Below are 17214 nucleotides of genomic sequence, written 5' to 3'. Positions count from 1 at the left end.
ACCTAAAACCTTAATTTGGGTGGGGTATATGAATACCAGGGTTAAAAGAATCATTTCCTAAAAGATGGCTTGCAAATATATCATCAGCAATCCCTTTCCCTAAAATTCTACTCTATTTTCAAGGTGAGCATCCTTCTCCTCATGAGTAATAGTAGACTAACAAAAACAAACAAGGAAAAGGTTTGTAAAAACAAAGTTGGAGGATTATTTTGTGAAATTTGTAGTAATGAAAGTGGACAAAAGGGATAAAGATGACTTTTCCCCACATATTTAGGGGCTATACCTACCTACCAGAAATTTGGTTACTAAGTAGAGATATATTTGACTAAAACAAAAAGAATAAACAAGCCATACAATATGGTATTGGCTAGTTAGTAAAATTCCTTTGAAAAGAAAGGTTTCATTACTTTAAATATGCACACGGCCTTGAAGAAAGATATTAAGTGCTAAGACTGATCCACAGTTTGGTCTTAAACCACATATATCAGACAGTTGAGTACACAGTCTACCTTTCCTGATGTAACAGTATACTATAGGAGGTTGCAGGCAGCAGTGTGGTCTAACTAGCCTTCAAAGATAGCACTTAATTGAAGCAAGAACATTATGGTCAGATTCTAGCTTCTACTACCTAATCTCTGTCAAGTCATTTAATCCACGAGCGTGCACACATGTGTGTGTGTGTGTTTTAACACAAAAATAGGTAAAATTTGTTTATTTTTACCAGCTACTTGTAAAAATGAAATAAAGGGGTGCCTGGATGGCTCAGTCGACTAAGTGTCTGACTTTAGCTCAGGCATGATCTCATGGTTCATGTGTTCGAGCCCCACATTGGGCTCTGTGCTGACAGTTTACAGCCTGGAGCCTACTTCAGACTTTTTGTCTATCTCTCTCTCTCTGCCCCTACCCTGCTTACGCTGTTTCTCTCTCTTTCTCAAAATTAAATGAACATTAAAAAAGAAAACTTAAAAAAAAGTAATGAAACTAAAACAGGAAAACATGTAGAAAACTATATATTGCTGTATAAACATAGAGAACCTCTAATAGTATCAACCACAGAGTGATGGATAGAGGGAGAATTTTAGGGAAGGCAAGAAATGATGGAAGAATGGCTGACCAGCAGTGACAGTCTCAGAAATTGGCTCCTGTCAACTGTTTCCTTTTTTTAAGCAAATGTTCTTCCTTTTTTAAGATGAATGTTTATATATTTTGAAAGAGTGTGAGTTTGCATGAGTGGGGGAAGAGCAGAGACAGAGGGGAAAGGGGAATGGACACAGAGAATCCCAAGTGGGTCCCACGCTTGGTGCAGAGCCCAATGGGGGGCTCATCCTACCACCCTGGGATTATGAACTGAGCTGAAATCAAGAGTCAACCAACTAAGCCACCCAGGCGCCCCAGCGTCTACTGTTTTAAAATAGCCTCCAGCACATATAGCTCTTTGGTAGTGAAAACTAAAGGTTAAGATTAAGATTGCTGCACCTCATATTGTTAGGGTAATATAAAAATTTTAACTTAATGCACTCCGTGTGAAAGAAACAAATATCAGCTATCCAAGAAACAAGTTACAGGTTGTTTTTTTGTTTTTTGTTTTTTAAAGACAAATGATAAAAGTCAAATAAAAATATCAGAAAAAAAAAAACCAGGCTGGTTCTAGGCTAGTGTACTTCTTTCTCATCCAGGAAATAATACCACGGAGAGCAGAGAAAGCCACGAAGCGTCAAGGGAAGAGAGGTTTATTGCTGAGTCTTCCACCAGCCTGGGCCAAGAACTCAGAGGCCCAGAGTCCTGGTAAAAAAAAAAAAAAAAAAAAAAAACTACAACTCCCAGAAACCCTGGGCCCAGAAGGGACACGACCAACGGTGTGTGGGCGGGGCCGTCAGAGCTAGCTGTGCACTTCTCCCGCAAAGAACTTGTTGAGAAGTGGCGGGAGCGGCGGCTATGGCAGCTCAGGAAGAGAAAGAGGCGCAGGTGATGGGGCGGGAGCGGGGGTTTGTGGCCTCCTGGAAACGGCGTCTTTGGCAACACGCTCCCGGCCCGCGGATGGGAGCACCAGTTTTACTTTTGTCCTTCCCTTGCTCCGCGGGTCCGTTTTTAGTCTGCCGTGATGATCTGGGAGCCCGACTCCCTTTCTTCCCCGGCCTCTCCTTGCTGGGACATGGGCTTGGACAGCGGTTGAGGAGCCCCTTGGTAGGAGATTCCTCTCGGCAAACTAGAGTGGGACTTCCGAATCCAAACCTTGCAGCTAAGCTTCACCGTTCACCGCTGCTTCCTAGTAGAATTTTCACTGACCTTCCCAGTCGGCATCCCAACTCTAGGTGCCTCCCGAAACAGCGGGGCTTTTGGTGTGTTGGGGGCAATTTTTTTTCAGACTTTGCGGGTATAAAAATGCTTGAACACCTTCATATTGGGCTTTTAAATTATTCGAGGGGCACCTACGTGGCTCAGTCGGCTAAGCATCCGGCTTCGGCTCAGGTCATGATCTCACGGTTCGTGGGTTCGAGCTCCGCGTCGGGCTCTATGCTGACAGCTAACTCAGAGCCTGGAGACTGCTTGGGATTCTGCGTCTCCCTCTCTTTCTCTGACCCTCCCCTGCTCGCACTGTCTCTCTCTGTCTCTCAAAAATAAATTAAAAGTAAAAAAACAAAAAAAAATATTCAAGTGATACAAATTAGTAGCATATACAGCTTTGTAGCTTTAGAAAAAGATGGATTGTTTTATGGCTTTTTTTTCTTTGTGCTTGCACAGCTTTGTTTCCTGACGTCTGGTATCTATCTCCGTAAAGATAAATTATAATGTGAAATAAATAGGATGTCAGAATATTTCTTCAACACATTGCTTGCTTCTGATCACTTCTTTCGAATATTTGCTTCGTGCTATTACAATAAACAAGGTTTATAATCTTTGTCTTTCTTTGAATGGTTAGGTTGCTGCATGGTTGAAAAAAATATTTGGAGATCACCCCATTCCGCAATATGAGGTGAATTCTCGGACCACGGAGATTTTATATCACCTTTCAGAACGCAACAGACTCCGGGACAGGGATGTCTGCCTGGTAATAGAGGACTTGAAGCAGAAAGCAAGTGAATATGAATCAGAAGGTGAGATTAGTAACAGAATTTTGAATGAGATAGTAACTCGAGATGACTATATTTTATATATAACGCTAAAGTATACAAGATTTAATTTAGCATAGACTGCTTGTTAGTTTTGCTTCTTTATTTTACCCAGATTTGCCTCCCATTCTGTTATAGCAACTTAATAAGCAATACATTATATTATAACGTAAATTTAATTGGTACTCTGATAGCACAACAGTAAACCCTAAAACATGAATCTGAACTTAGCCCCACATACAAGATGCCTGTGGTTTTTCACTTACATATCTTTTTGATATGTTCCCAGTCTCCGAGCCTTTGAGACATCTGAGGTGGCGGCCATGAACTGTGAGACTTGAACAAGTCACACTATCACTATGTATGCTATGCTTGTATAGCTTGAAAAAGTGTGTTTGAGAAACCTGTTGTTTTTATAATACTAACCACACACACACAATTGATAAAAATCTTTCTCTGGGTCAGAATATACAAAAGAAGAAAGAAGTGAGACCTGCAATTGCTGTGTAACTAAAAGTTAACATACAGCAAAATTGACTTTTTGTTTTGGTATATTGCTTTTAGAATATATATTACATATCTAAGACCCAACATACTTTGTATGCCTATTATGTTATACAATTGGTTTTTTAAATCATGAGAAAAAATATGCGTTTACACTCTTTATAATTCTCTAGCCACCTTTCCTGATATTCATCATTGTTTTGTGGGCATTCGAATTATTGTTTGGGGTCTCTTGCTTTTAGCCTGCAGAACTTCCTCTAGTATTTCTTACAAGTCAAGACTGGTGGCAACAAATTCTCTCAGTTTTTGTCTATCTGGGAGTCTTTATTTGCACTCATTTTTGAAAAGAGTTTTGCTAGATGTAGGATTCTCTGTTGACAGTTTTTCTCTTAGAACACTTTGACTATGTTCTCCCATTGCTTTCTGGCCTCCACTGTTTCTGCCAAGAAGTCAACTGTTAATCTTATTGGGGTTTCCTTGTAAATAACAAGTCATTTTTCTTTTGCTGTTCTTAAGAGTGTCTCCTTATCTTTTACTTGAACATTTTTACTTTGATATGTATGTTTGTGGATCTCTCTGCTTTTATCCTGCTTGGATTTGTTGAATTATTGAGTTATTTGTTGAATTATTCCTTGGATGTGTAGAGTATTGTTTTTCAATAAATATGGGAACTTTTCAGGTATTATTTCTTTTGACTATTTTTTCTCCTTTTTTTTCTCTTCTGTTGACCCATTGTGTATATGTTGACTTGCCTACTGGTGTTTCTCAGTTTTCTGAGGCTCTTTTGTCCCTTTTTTACATTTTATTTTAGAGAGAAAGAGCGCACAAGAAGGGGAGATGGGTAGATGGAGAGAGAGACAGAGACAGAAAGAGGCTCTGTTATTCAGCAAGAAGCCCAATGTGGGGCTCAATTCCACAACCTTGGGATCATGACCCGAGCAGAAATCAAGAGTTGGACGCTTAACCAACTCAGCCCCCCAAGCATGCCCACTTTTTTCCTCTCTGTTCTTCAGCTTCCATTATCTCTATCAGTTTATCTTCAAGCCCACTAATTATTTATTCTGCTACATAAAATCTGTTGTTTGTTTTCTCTAGTAAACTTTAATTTTAGTTATTGTACTCTTCAATTCTAGAATTTCCATTTATAATTTCTATCTCCTTTTGATATTCTCTATTTGATACAACATTGTCCTTATACCTTTTGTTACTTCTTTCATTGTGGTTTCCGTTGGTACTGTGAACATGTTTATTATGACTATTTTTAAGTCTTTTTCTTTTTTTTGATGTTTTTATTTATTATTGAGACAGAGAGAAACAGAGCATGAGCAGGGGAGGGGCGGAGAGAGAGGGAGACACAGAATGTGAAGCAGCTCCAGGCTCTGAGCTGTTAGCACAGAGCCCCATGTGGGGCTTGAACTCAGGAACCATGAGATCATGACCTGAGCCAAAGTCAGATGCTTAACCGACTGAGCCACCCAGGCACCCCTTGAGGTCTTTTTCTGACAAATCCAACATCTGTTCATTCTGACAGGCAATTTCTTTTGCTTACATTTTACCATGGGTCATGCTTTCTCATTTTGTATGACTATATATTTTGTGTTGGAAACTGGACATTTTAGATAATGTATTATAGCCACTCTGAGTACTAGTCTTCCAACACCCCCAGCTCCCCAGAGCTTGTTGTCATTGTTGTTTTCTTATTTGTTTAGTAACTGACTGTTTTTAATGAAGTCCATTTACCCCTGTTGGTGTAAAGCCTCTGATGTGGCTCCTCAGGGAGGCACATACTTATATATTCCCACCGTCACCCTCGGATGTCAGTGGTTTTGGTAGGACTGTGTTACTCTCTTTCATAGACCACATCCAGGTGTAAAATTCTGCTAATTGACATCTGATTATTGTTTTCAACAATGTGTGGGACACAGACTGTTCTATAAGCTAATTCAAATTCTGGCTTCCTAAAAGGAATAGTGTTGGAGGGCAGCGTTTGATATTTGTTGTGACCCAAGGATGGCTCCTCCTAGACATCTTACATTCTGGTTCTCCCATGTAAACTAACTAGCCCACAGTTTAACCTGTGTCTTGACTCTTCTCCCAATTGCTTTTTACTCCATTGTTCTTGTATTCTCCTTAGTCTTGGACTTCTTCAGGCTCTGTTGCAAATGAACTCCATCCCTTTGGGAAGATACTAGGAATTATCTCCTCTATGGCTTGTTCTTCCTCTGTACAAAATCTCTGAGCCAGCGATCTGGAGCTGAGGGTGGAGAGAACAGCAAGCTCTTCTCTAAGCGACACCCCCAGGGTAGAGGCTGAGTGCTGGGTGGATGGGGGGAGTGCAGCAACAGACTTCGGTCCTCTTGGCTTGACTTTCCTGGTATGCAATCGCCACCTCATGAGCTGGTGCAAGAGGCCTCAGGGCCCCAGTCTTCTCACCTTGGTAGAAGCTCACTCAGGTTAGAACTTGAACAGTGACCGGGTGGAGAGAGCCCACACCTCTCATCCACATTCACCTGGGACTTAGTCTCAGCAACAGATAGCTAGCGGCAGGGTGAGAAACATCGAAGTCTTATTCCGCCTGGAAAGAAAGCCCTCTGGCTGGGAGCTGGGGGCAGAGGAACCCCTGTGTACTTGACTACAACAGTCTGGAGTGGGGCCTCTGCCTCGATAAACTGGGAGGGAGAAGGAGAGTGGTCTTGGTTTAAATATCACAAACTCTCACCTTCCTTACCGAATTTTCATAGATTTTCTTCAATAGATGTTTCTTCATTTGCTATTTGTCCTTAGGACTATTTCCAGAGGCTTTAAATCATTGTGTTTTAGATCTGGCTTTGTTTTTGTGTTTATGTTTTTATGGGATTGGGTTTCTTTTTTTGTTTTTTACAATTTTCACCGCTTTCACTGGACATCAGGTACGCAGAGCTCCTTGCCCTATTAGGCTGGAAGTCTTAACTCCTGGTCTATTGATTTTTTTTTTTAATATTTTAGTTTTAAGTAATCTCTACACCCAACGTGGGGCTCACACCCATAATCCCAAGATCAAGAGTTGCATGCTCCATCAAGCAAGCCAGACAGGCCCCCCTGGTCTATTGATTTTTTTGACAAGGGTAACAATACAATTCAATGGAGGAAAAAAAATAGCATTCTCAGTGACTAGTGCTGGGATAACTGGATACCCGCATGTACAAGAGTGAGGTTGGACCCTGCCTCATACCATATGTAAGAATTAACTCAAGATGAATCAAAACCCTAAATGTAAGAGGTAAACCTAAAACTCAGAAGACAATATCAGTGTGTATCTTTGTGACCTTGAATTGGGCAATGGTTTCTTAGCTATGACTTCCTAAACACAAACAAAAGAAAAGGGAGATAAATTGACCATCGTCAAAATTAAAACTTGTGGTCTCAAAGGACACCGTCAAGGAAATGATAAAAACAGCCTACAGAATGGGAGAACACATATGCAAATCAAATCTGATGAAGGACCTGTATCTACAACATATAAAGAACTCTTACAACTCATTAATAAAAAGACAAATTACCCAATTAAAAATGGGAAAGGGATATGAATATACATCTTTTTCAGGAAGATATAGAAATAACCATTAAGCCAGCATTATTAGCCATCAGGGAAATGCAAATGAAAATCACAATTCCTTTTCACACCTACAAGGAGGGCTATAATTAAAAAGAAAAATATTTAGGTCTTGAGTTTATCACTTATTAATTTCTATGAATGATCACTATGCAAAAAAAAAGACAAATAATAAAAACTGTTGGTAAAACAAACAAAAAACTGTTGCCGAAGATATGGAAAAAGTGAAATCCTCGTACACTTCTAGTGGGAGTGTAAGATCATACGGTCCCTTTGCGGAAAACATACTGGGAATTCCTCAAATGGGTAAACATAGTTCCCATATGACCGCCACTTCCACTCCGAGGTGTATACCCAAATATGAAACGAGAAAAGACAAAGTGTAGATTAGTGGTTGCTAGTGCTTCATGGGTTGGGGAATTGGAATATGATAACTAAGAAATGTGGGGTTTCTATTTGGGGTGATGACAATGTTCTAAAATTGATTGTACTGATGGGTGCACGACTCTGGGAATATACTAAATGCTATTGAGTTGTGTACCTTAAGCGAGTGGATTGTATGGTATGTAATGAGTTTTCAATAAAGCTGTTAAAAATTAAAGTAAAACAAAAATCTTAGTCACCATAGAACTCTTATATTTTTTCAGCCAAGCATCTTCAAGACCTTCTCATGGGAAGTGTGAATTTTTCCCCTGCCAATCTGTCTGGCGCTGGTTCTAGGTACCTGAATGCTTTGGTTGACAGTGCAGTGGCTCTTGAAACAAAGGATTCCTCACTAGCTAGGTAATTCTTGCGACAGTGTTCATTTCTGTAATCATATCTACTATAAGGTCTCAACTAAGGACTTTTTGTTTCACTGGGGAATTCTATATAGGAAATTAACAATCAGTCCAAAAACACTGAATTTACTTAACTCCTTCTTATCATTGCTGGTAAATGTATGTATTTAATTGGGATAAACTTGACATTGTTTAAATTTTAGTGTTTTCTTCTTTCAGGATTAGGTTTGTGAAGGTTGCTTCTCATGTATGTTTGGAAAGAAATTAGGTAACACTTACATTGTTCCCTGTAAACAATAAGAAAAGCAGTAGCCTAAATTATCTTATTGAGCATAGTGGATTTTGGTCACTGTGGGTAGATTACAGACCTTTATTTTGTGATGGGCATTTCACTTATATAATGACATTATTCTTTCCAGCAACCCTAAGAGGAAACTAAAGCTCAGGAGGGGTGTATTAAATAACTTCTCTGGGGCGCCTGGGTGGCTCAGTTTGTTGGGCATCCAGCTTCGGCTCAGGTTATGATCTCACGGTTTGTGGGTTCGAGCCCCGCATCAGGCTCTGTGCTGACAGCTAGCTCAGAGCCTGGAGCCTGCTTCAGATTCTGTGTCTCCCTCTCTCTCCGACCCTCCCCTGCTCGCACTATCTCTCTCTGTCTCTCAAATATAAATAAAAAACATTAAATAAAAACAAAATGTAAATAACTTCTCCAAGCTGGTAAATGGCAGATTTGGGATTCAAACCCAGTCTGACTCCAAAGTCCATATGATTATCATTGGTGACCATATCTTAACTAGGACTACCACTGTAACTTATAATCAGAGAACTGTATAGCTATTCTACCTAAATGGCCATATAAAGACTTGGAATTTATATACATGCCCAGAAAGTAGTGTTTCCGGTATAAGAACATAAGAAACCTAAACCCCTGCTCATGCTGTCTCTCTCTGTCTCTCAAAAATAAATAAAAAAACATGAAAAAAAAAAAGAATGTACAGACTGTTGATAAGTAGCACAGAGAAAGGGGAAGTGAGTTCCAGAATGGGAGTAAATCTTATTTGAATTTTAAAAGACAAATGGAAATTTGCCTGAAGAAGGGCTCTCCAGACAATGGGAAGAGCATATAAAACATCCATAGAGGAGCACCTGGGTGGCTCAGTCAGTTGAACTTCTGACTTCAGCTCAGCTCATGACCTCACAGTTCGTGAGCTCAAGCCCCATATCAGGCTCTGTGCTGACAGCATCAAGCAGGCTTTGGATTCTCTCTCTCTGTCTCTCTCTGCCCCTTCCCCACTCTCATGTACACATGCTCTTTCTCTCTTTCAAAAATAAACATTAAAATTTTTTAAAATTATTAAATGCATAGAGGGATGAAACTGCATTATAGACGAATCCACATCAAAATAAAATCATTGTGAGAAATGAAGAATAATTGTCATTACTGTCCTTTATGTCCATTTATGTGACCAGATCCTTTCTTTAGTTTTATTCCTGCAGTGAATGATTTGACGTCTGATCTTTTCCGTACCAAATCCAAAAATGAAGAAATCAAGCTTGAGTTGGCAAAACTTGAAAAAAATCTAACTGCAACTTTAGTTTTAGAAAAATGTCTACGAGAGTAAGTAACTGAGTTGGAAACAGTGATGTTTGTTATACAGGCAGTAACGAGACATTGTCAGATTTGGTTTTGGCAGTAGATAGGATTTAAAACAATGTATTAGGAGCCAGAGTCCATAAATGGTTTTCTAAGTAAAAAATGACTTGGGTGGAGGTAGGGTTTGGGTACAGACTTTCATCTTTTACTTCATATAATTTCTTACCTTTTTTTCTCTTTTATAAATAGCCTGGGTTTAGGGGCACCTGGTGTCTCAGTCAGTTAAGTGTCCAACTTTGGCTCAGGTCACTATCTTATGGTTTGTGAGTTCGAGCCCCCATTGGGCTCTGTGCTAGCAGCTCAGAGCCTGGAGCCTGCTTCGGAGTTTGTGTTTTCCTCTCTCTCTCTCTGCCCCTCCCCATCTCACATTCTGTCTCTCTCTCTCTCAAAAATAAACAAATGCTAAAAAATTTTTTTTCGAATAATAAATAGTCTAGTTTTATAATTTTGAAAATGTATGTGAATTTTTCTTTTTAACTTATAAGCCGTGGTGCAACCTAAAGTCACATTATATTTGGCTGCCCCAGAGATTAGATGCTGTAGATCAGGAGTACAGATGTGCGTGAGTAATTTAGTGGGGTGTAAATTTACTTAACAAATACTAAATATGTATATGCAAGGCACTATATCATGTCACATTTAGGAAAGAGGGCTTTGGGACTTCCATAATTTTAATTGGCCTTAGAATATACCAAATCACTTTTTTAAGCGGCAGGTTTACCTTCTCCAAGAATAATCAGCATAGATTAATCTTAAAATTACTTAGTATTCCATGAGAAAAATCCCAGATGGCAACTTGGAGGGGAGGGGGACCTGAAAAGCACACGGTAGCGAGTCTGGGATATAAAATCTATGGTAGAAAAGCTAGCAAATATGTTGTCTACTTTTGGCTAATCTTTTTTATAATAACTCCCCTGAGGAAAGAAAGCAAATGTTTTCAACTGTACTTTTTAAAGGGATCTAAAGAAGGCAGAGTTGCATCTGTCTGCGGAAAGGGCCAAAGTTGACAATCGTCTTCAGAACATGGATTTCCTAAAAGCAAAGTCGGAGGAGTTCAGATTTGGAATCAGAGCTGCGGAGGTTTGTACAAAGGACTGAATATATTTAGTGCTTTTCAGACATCTTGACCTTCATCCCCACGGCTGGGCAGTATTCTTACCTTTTTGCAGATGAGGGAACTACGGAGAAGACAGGTAACTTACCCAAGGTCACGCAGCTGCTTAGCAGTGAGTGGATCCAGATTCCAACACGGACAGCCAGGCCCCACAGCCCGGGGTCCAACTCTTAGTGCTGCCCCTGTCTTGTCACAAATCTGTGACTGAAATGACCCACATGCAGCACAGAACTGCTTAGATGCGTGTCGTCTCTCATCTCTGATTTGTAGCTTCTCTTTACCATGTAGTGTGACGAAACTATGTCATGATGGTCACTTTCGAAATACTTTTTTCACTGAACTCCCTTTTTTGTAATTATAGGAGCAACTTTCCACCAGAGGCATGGATGCTTCTCTATCTCACCAGTCCCTAGTAGCCCTCTCGGAGGTGAGCTGACTTTAACCCAATTTAGCTTTCTCCAGAATCTTAGCACACAATCTGCCTTCTCATTTGCTTCTTTTTATAATAAAGAGCTTTCTTCACTATTGACCTGTTTTTCTTTACCTCTGTACTTTATGTTCACTAGTACTTATGCCTTTATTACGTGGCTGGCTGTATCCGTCCTCACATTTGTTTGGTTTCCTTTATTTACTAGTAGATGCTAGTGACACTCTTTGCTGGAGTCAGTTATATGTTACTGATTTATTTATAAAATAAATTCATTGCGGGATTATGTGCTAACCCTCTAGGTCCTCTTCTTCTCTTTCCATGTCTGGTAAAAATGCAGGTCCCCAAACTCCTAGAGGATGCAATTCTAGGTTTTTAGGTTGTATAAGTGTTTTGTGTATTTTGGTAGAAAGAGGGGGCTTTGTTTAATTTTCTATTATTTATTTATTCTTAAGATTTTTTATACTTTGATTTTTGGAATCTAAAGTTGACAATTGATGAATATGCATTTGAGATTCTAATCACTCCCTTACATTCTGATTCCTCTTAATCACATTATTATGTCTTCCCAGACGGCATACTTGGATCCTATTCTTTTCTTTTTGAGATTTCATTTATTTTTCATTTTTTAATTTTTATTTTATTTATTTATTTATTTTTAAATAGAAGGATTTTTTAAAATGATTTATTTATTTTTGAGACAGAGAGAGACAGATCATGAGTGGGGAGGGGCAGAGAGAGAGGGAGACACAGATTCAGAAGCAGGCTGCAGGCTCTGAGCTGTCAGCACAGAGCCCGATGCGGGGCTCGAACCCACGAACGTGAGATCATGACCTAAGCCAAAGTTGGAGACTTAACCGACTGAGCCACCCAGGTGCCACTACTTTTTAATTTTTTAAATATTTATTTTGAGAGAGAGAACAAGAGAGCAGTGGAGGGGCAGAGAGAGAAGGAAAGAATCCCAAGCAGGCTTCATGCTGTCACCACAGAGCCTGACACGGGGCTCAAAGTCAAGAACCGTTAGATCATGACCTGAGCCAAAATCAAGAGTCAGATGCTTACTCGACTAAGCCACCCAGGCGCCCCTTCAGAGATTTTATTTTTAACTCATTTCTACCCCCATTGTGGGACTCAAACATAAAACCCTGAGATCAGTAGTTGCATGTTTTACTGACTGAGCCAGCAGGTGCCCCACTTACATCCAATTCTTCCTAAGTAGGAGTATAACTTTTCTATTTTAAGCATCTAATAAGAATTGTTTCCATTGAAAGTGAGTTTGTTATTCATATGTCTTTTAACACATTGATACAATTTGATATATTATTTAAAATATCTTAATGTTAGTGCTTTATTATGTTTATTTCATATTGAGCAATGTTTAGTTGCATTATGATATCTCTATCACTCTGTGACTCTTGAATTTTTTCCACCCCCAGAAATTGGCAGAACTAAAACGACAGACTATACCTTTGAAGAAAAAATTGGAATCCTATTTAGATTTAATGCCGGTAATTATTTTTATGAATTAAAAAAGTCTTTTTCAACGTTCCACAAGGGCACTAAATGATCATGAAAATACTGGGTTCACGTTTAAGGATTTCAAGTCTGTGCTAAGTTTCAGCGTTGTGTATACACCACATATGCTCTCTGTAAGGTGTTTTGCCTTTTGAAAAAGACTTGCACTTTTTCTCCTTGAGTCCTAGTTGAAGCAATATAACCTTTCCTTGTTTTCTTTCTCTTTAAAAGAATCCGTCGCTTGCTCAGGTGAAAATTGAAGAAGCAAAGTGGGAACTAGTAAGTAGTTCCAGTTTTTTTCTTCTTTATTTTTAAAAAAGCTCCCTCCGCCCTTCTTTCCTTCCTACTCCGAGGTAAACGACGGCCCCAAAGCTCTGTGTGTCGTTACCGTGCATTTTTTAAAATGGTTTTTTGGATATGTGTATGTATTTCTTTCCATAAAAAATACACAGTGATCTTTTCTGTCTTTTACATTTTTTCATAGATTTTCCTGGTTGGAAAAAGGGGGCTTGCGAGACAATATTCATTTTTGTTTTTTTAAGATTATTTATTTATTTATTTTGAGAGAGAGAGAGACAGATCAAGTGGGAGAGGGGCAGAAAGAAGAAAAGCGAGAATCCAAAGCAGGCTGCATGCTAACAGCATGGAGCCCGACCCAGGGCTCAATCTCACGAACCATGAGTTCATGACCTGAGCTTAAACCAAGAGTTGGATGATTAACCAACTAAGCCACCCAGGCACCCCAAGACAGAATATTCAAATCAAAAGAATTAACAAAGGTGTGCGAGCTGAAAAATGGAGGACTTTTCCAAGCTTTGGCAAGCAATGTGGCCTAGCTGTTTAGGGGTATGCAATGGACATTAGGGCTAAAGAAGGTCAATTGGAACTTAAATATAAAGGGAGTTGAACTTGGAGGCTGTACGAGGCCACTGAACATTACTGTGTGTGCCTTAATCTTCTAAAGAAAGGAAATGTGATCACAGCTGTGCTTTTTGATTAGGCCAGTTCTTTAGGAAGATTATTCTGGAATCAGTGTATAAGGTGGATTGGAAGAGGGAGAAAGAAAATTGCAGAAACCAGTTGGTGTATTTAGACCAGGTGAGAAGTAATGAAAAAGTGGCAATGAGCGTGGAAAAGAGGTGACGTGAGAGATGTTGAGGCAGTTCGTTGCCCAAGCAGCAGAGATCAGAAAAATGGAACTGATACACCGATTCGTCTCTCTAAAGACATTTTTCCCCCTTGAGATGTTTACTAGAGTCAGGGGTCTGAAAACCTTTGGGGTGTGGGAAAGAGGGGGACGAGGTAAAAGCGAGGAATGTCTAAATACATATTTAATATTTATAATGGTATTTAAAAATTTTTCTGTTCTAATGTTTTTCTTTTTTGCTTCCCGTATTTTAAATAGCACTAGAAGTTAGAGCACCTGTTTCATGTCCTTATTTATAGAATTTATGGTATTTTTTCCTTCCTTTAGGATGCCATTGAAGCTGAGCTTACAAAGAAAGTAAATATGATGGAACTGTGACCAGGATCCAGTGAGCTTCGTCTTCCCTAACAGAGTAAATGGAATAGGACTTGAAAGAATCGTTTCCTCTTCCATTCCTTAATAATTTAACTCCTGTGTTCTTGGACGCGATAATCATGTCACTATTGATGGAACAGTGATTTCTGGTTGTGTATTGCATTTCTGTACCCAAATACACGGTTTTCACATTACAAAGCGTTGTGGGTTTTCTATGTTGCTGACAGTTGGTGTCCCTCAGTGGGTCTCTTTGGGGAACATTATGATGGATGTCATACAACTGAGGAGGCCAGCGAGGTGAGGAGTTCTGTAAGGCAGTCGTGTTTCCCCCCACCCTCCTGCTAGGATTTTGCTGCCATTCCTTCCCATCTGACCTGCCTCCCTCCAGATGTTAATGTATGCAGGAATTTAGTTTATGAAAGAGATGACCTTTTAAACCCGTATTGGAGAGATAGATAATTCAACCCCCAGTGCTATGTCCTTACTTCATGCCTTACGTCAGGATAATCCCAAGAATCAAAGATTTAAATGTTAAAAAAAAAAGAGAAACTGAGGAGAAGCTTTAATGTTTTGACTGTTAAATAATGATAGGGTCAGTAACAGAGGACTCAAATCCAGGAGCTGTGAATGAAGTGAGAAATACTTGAAGGTTTGGATTAAAAATTTCTGCCCGGGGCGCCTGGGTGGCTCAGTCAGTTAAGCGTCCAACTTCGGCTCAGGTCATGATCTCACAGTTTGTGGGTTCGAGCCCCGCATAGGGCTCTGTGCTGATAGCCCAGAGCCTGGAGTCTGCTTCACATTCTGTGTCTCCCTCTCTGCCCCTCCCCCCCACTCACTCTGTCTCTCTCTCTCAAAATAAAATAAAGACATAAAAAATTTAAAAAAAAATTTCTGCAAGGCAAAATCTTTCATAAGTAAAATCAAAGGCCATTACAATTGTGGTATAGGGAAAAAGAAGGAGAAATTTTTCGTTTGTTCCTTTTTGTACTTTGAAAATTTTTGTACCATGTAATTAAGAAGCAACTGATTTAATTTTTAAAAAAGAAGAAAATGAAGCAATGAGGATTTTTTTGCAATCAGTTTTTTTAAAGACCAGCTAAATGGCCTTAAAAATGTCCTTCTCCTTTCCCACTAATATGTGGAAATACAAAATACTGAAGACACTTGTATTTCTTTTTTTGAAAACTGTCCACATTATTTAGCCATGTAGGTATAGCGATTTTTTCTTTATCTTAACAATTTACGGGAGCCCCTTGTGTATTAGCTAAATTAATCTTTTGTGATTTGCATTGTAAATATTTCTCCCAAGCTGGTCATTTGTCTTTTGACATGCGACTCTTGATCTCCTGGTTGTAAGTTCAAGGCCCATGTCAGATACGGAGATTATTTAAAAATAACATCTTTCAAAAAAAGAAGAAGAAGTCGTGACCTAGGCCAGGGCTTGAGTTTCCAGCGGAAGAGGACTAGCCATTATAGCTTCTGCTGCTGGGAGGCACGTGAGCTCCATATTGGGTTAGACGTGCAGCATGAATGAGAAGAGGTTCCTCGTCAAAATGCCTCTGAAGCAATTTTAAGAGTAGACCAAGGACTGTGTGTGGATGTCCTTGGAGCCTGTTTGGTTGCCAGGGGATCTTTTTTCTTGTGAGTCATCACGGGAGCACAGGACCGATGGCGCACCATTGTCTGGCTAGGACCCTGTTCCTGCTTCCGGGCCCTGATGAGACACAAGCCACAAGCCAAAGGGACCTCTGCCAGCTGCATTCGGTGCCGCGCTGCACACATGTCCTTCTGCCCTTAGCTCCCTCTCACCTTGTACAGATACATAGTTTTCGGTTTATCTTACCATGCCCAGCTCCCACATTTACAATTTTCTTTAAATTCTGCAGCAGCGCTCGTGGGCTGACAGCCTGCCTCTGCTGCGTTGGGAAAGAGAATTGTTCTCTCCCACAATTTCAGGATCCAGATTGTCTACAGCATGTTCAGACACTGAGCACGAAACCGCCTTCTGCTTCCTGGCGATGTGACCTTGAAGACACCACGTAAACTCTCCGGTGTCCAAAGGATATGAGTTGTCCTCCCTTTCTTATCACCCATTCATTCATTCACTTATTTATTCACAAGCTTTATTAAATACTATATGTTAGGTTGTGGGGCCTTAAAGATAAATCAGAATTTCCCTCTCAGTCTCAGGCGGTTTATAAATTCACAGAATATCAGACTGAGAGGGACTGTCCAGTCCAAATTTTAGTCTGAGAGACAAGGAAACTGAGGCCCAGAGAAGTAAAATGACTGGCTACGTGTCACACCCAGTCAGTGACCGAGTTGGGATTAGAACCCAGCTTTCTTATTTCCCAATCCAAGGATCTTTCCTCTGTATTACCCACTTTTGGCTAAACCATAGTAAGTCTCAATGTCCCTTAGATGGCCTTGCATTAATACTGTAAAACTAGGGATGCCTGGGTGGCTCAGTCGGTTGAGTGTCCAACTTTGCTCAGTCATGAGCTCACAGTTCGTGAGTTCCAGCTCTGTGTTGAGCTCTGTGCTGACAGCCAGAGCTTAAAGCCTGTGTCTCCCTCTCTCTCTGCCCTGCCCTGACTCACACTCTGCCTCTCTCCCTCAAAAAGAATAAGTAAAACATTTTTAAAAAGCATTGTAAAATTAGTATCCAATGACTCAGAAAATATACAGTAACAAAGCGTTAATATGAGGTCAGAAATTAACACAATATAAAATGGAAATTATCAATTGGAACTTATTCATCAAAACATCTACAGATATTTGAAAAATATTTTAACATCTTTATTTTATTTTTTTTTATATTTGAGAGAGAGCATGTGAGCAGGGGAGAGGAGCAGAGTGGGGGAGAGAGAGAGAGAGAGAGAGATTGAGAATCTCAAGTCGGCTTCATACTCAGTGCAAAGCCCAATGCAGGTGTCTATCCATGATCCTGGGATCATGACCTGAGCCAAAATCAAGAGTCAGATGCTCAATTGACTG

At 39.9% G+C, this 17214-nt stretch overlaps 1 protein-coding gene across 2 annotated transcripts; it reads left to right on the top strand.

Annotated features, from left to right (window-relative positions):
* Positions 1–1873: 1873 nt before the first annotated feature.
* HAUS1 (HAUS augmin like complex subunit 1) lies at positions 1874–14415 on the top strand. 2 transcript variants are annotated; one of them, XM_029922187.1, is made up of 9 exons: positions 1874–1965; positions 2921–3095; positions 7854–7989; positions 9469–9603; positions 10596–10719; positions 11115–11180; positions 12617–12688; positions 12927–12974; positions 14170–14415. In XM_029922187.1, exons 1-9 carry the CDS (start codon positions 1936–1938, stop codon positions 14218–14220), a joined length of 837 nt encoding a protein of 278 aa, XP_029778047.1. In that variant the 5' UTR covers positions 1874–1935; the 3' UTR covers positions 14221–14415. The 2 variants fall into 2 exon arrangements, with proteins under 2 accessions (XP_029778047.1, XP_029778046.1); XM_029922186.1 differs by lacking the exon at positions 1874–1965 and adding an exon at positions 1991–2184.
* Positions 14416–17214: the final 2799 nt, after the last annotated feature.

Source organism: Suricata suricatta, chromosome 14 (assembly GCF_006229205.1).
Source record: "Suricata suricatta isolate VVHF042 chromosome 14, meerkat_22Aug2017_6uvM2_HiC, whole genome shotgun sequence".
NCBI classification, from domain to species: domain Eukaryota; kingdom Metazoa; phylum Chordata; class Mammalia; order Carnivora; family Herpestidae; genus Suricata; species Suricata suricatta.
This window is presented reverse-complemented; position numbering and strand designations above follow the sequence as displayed.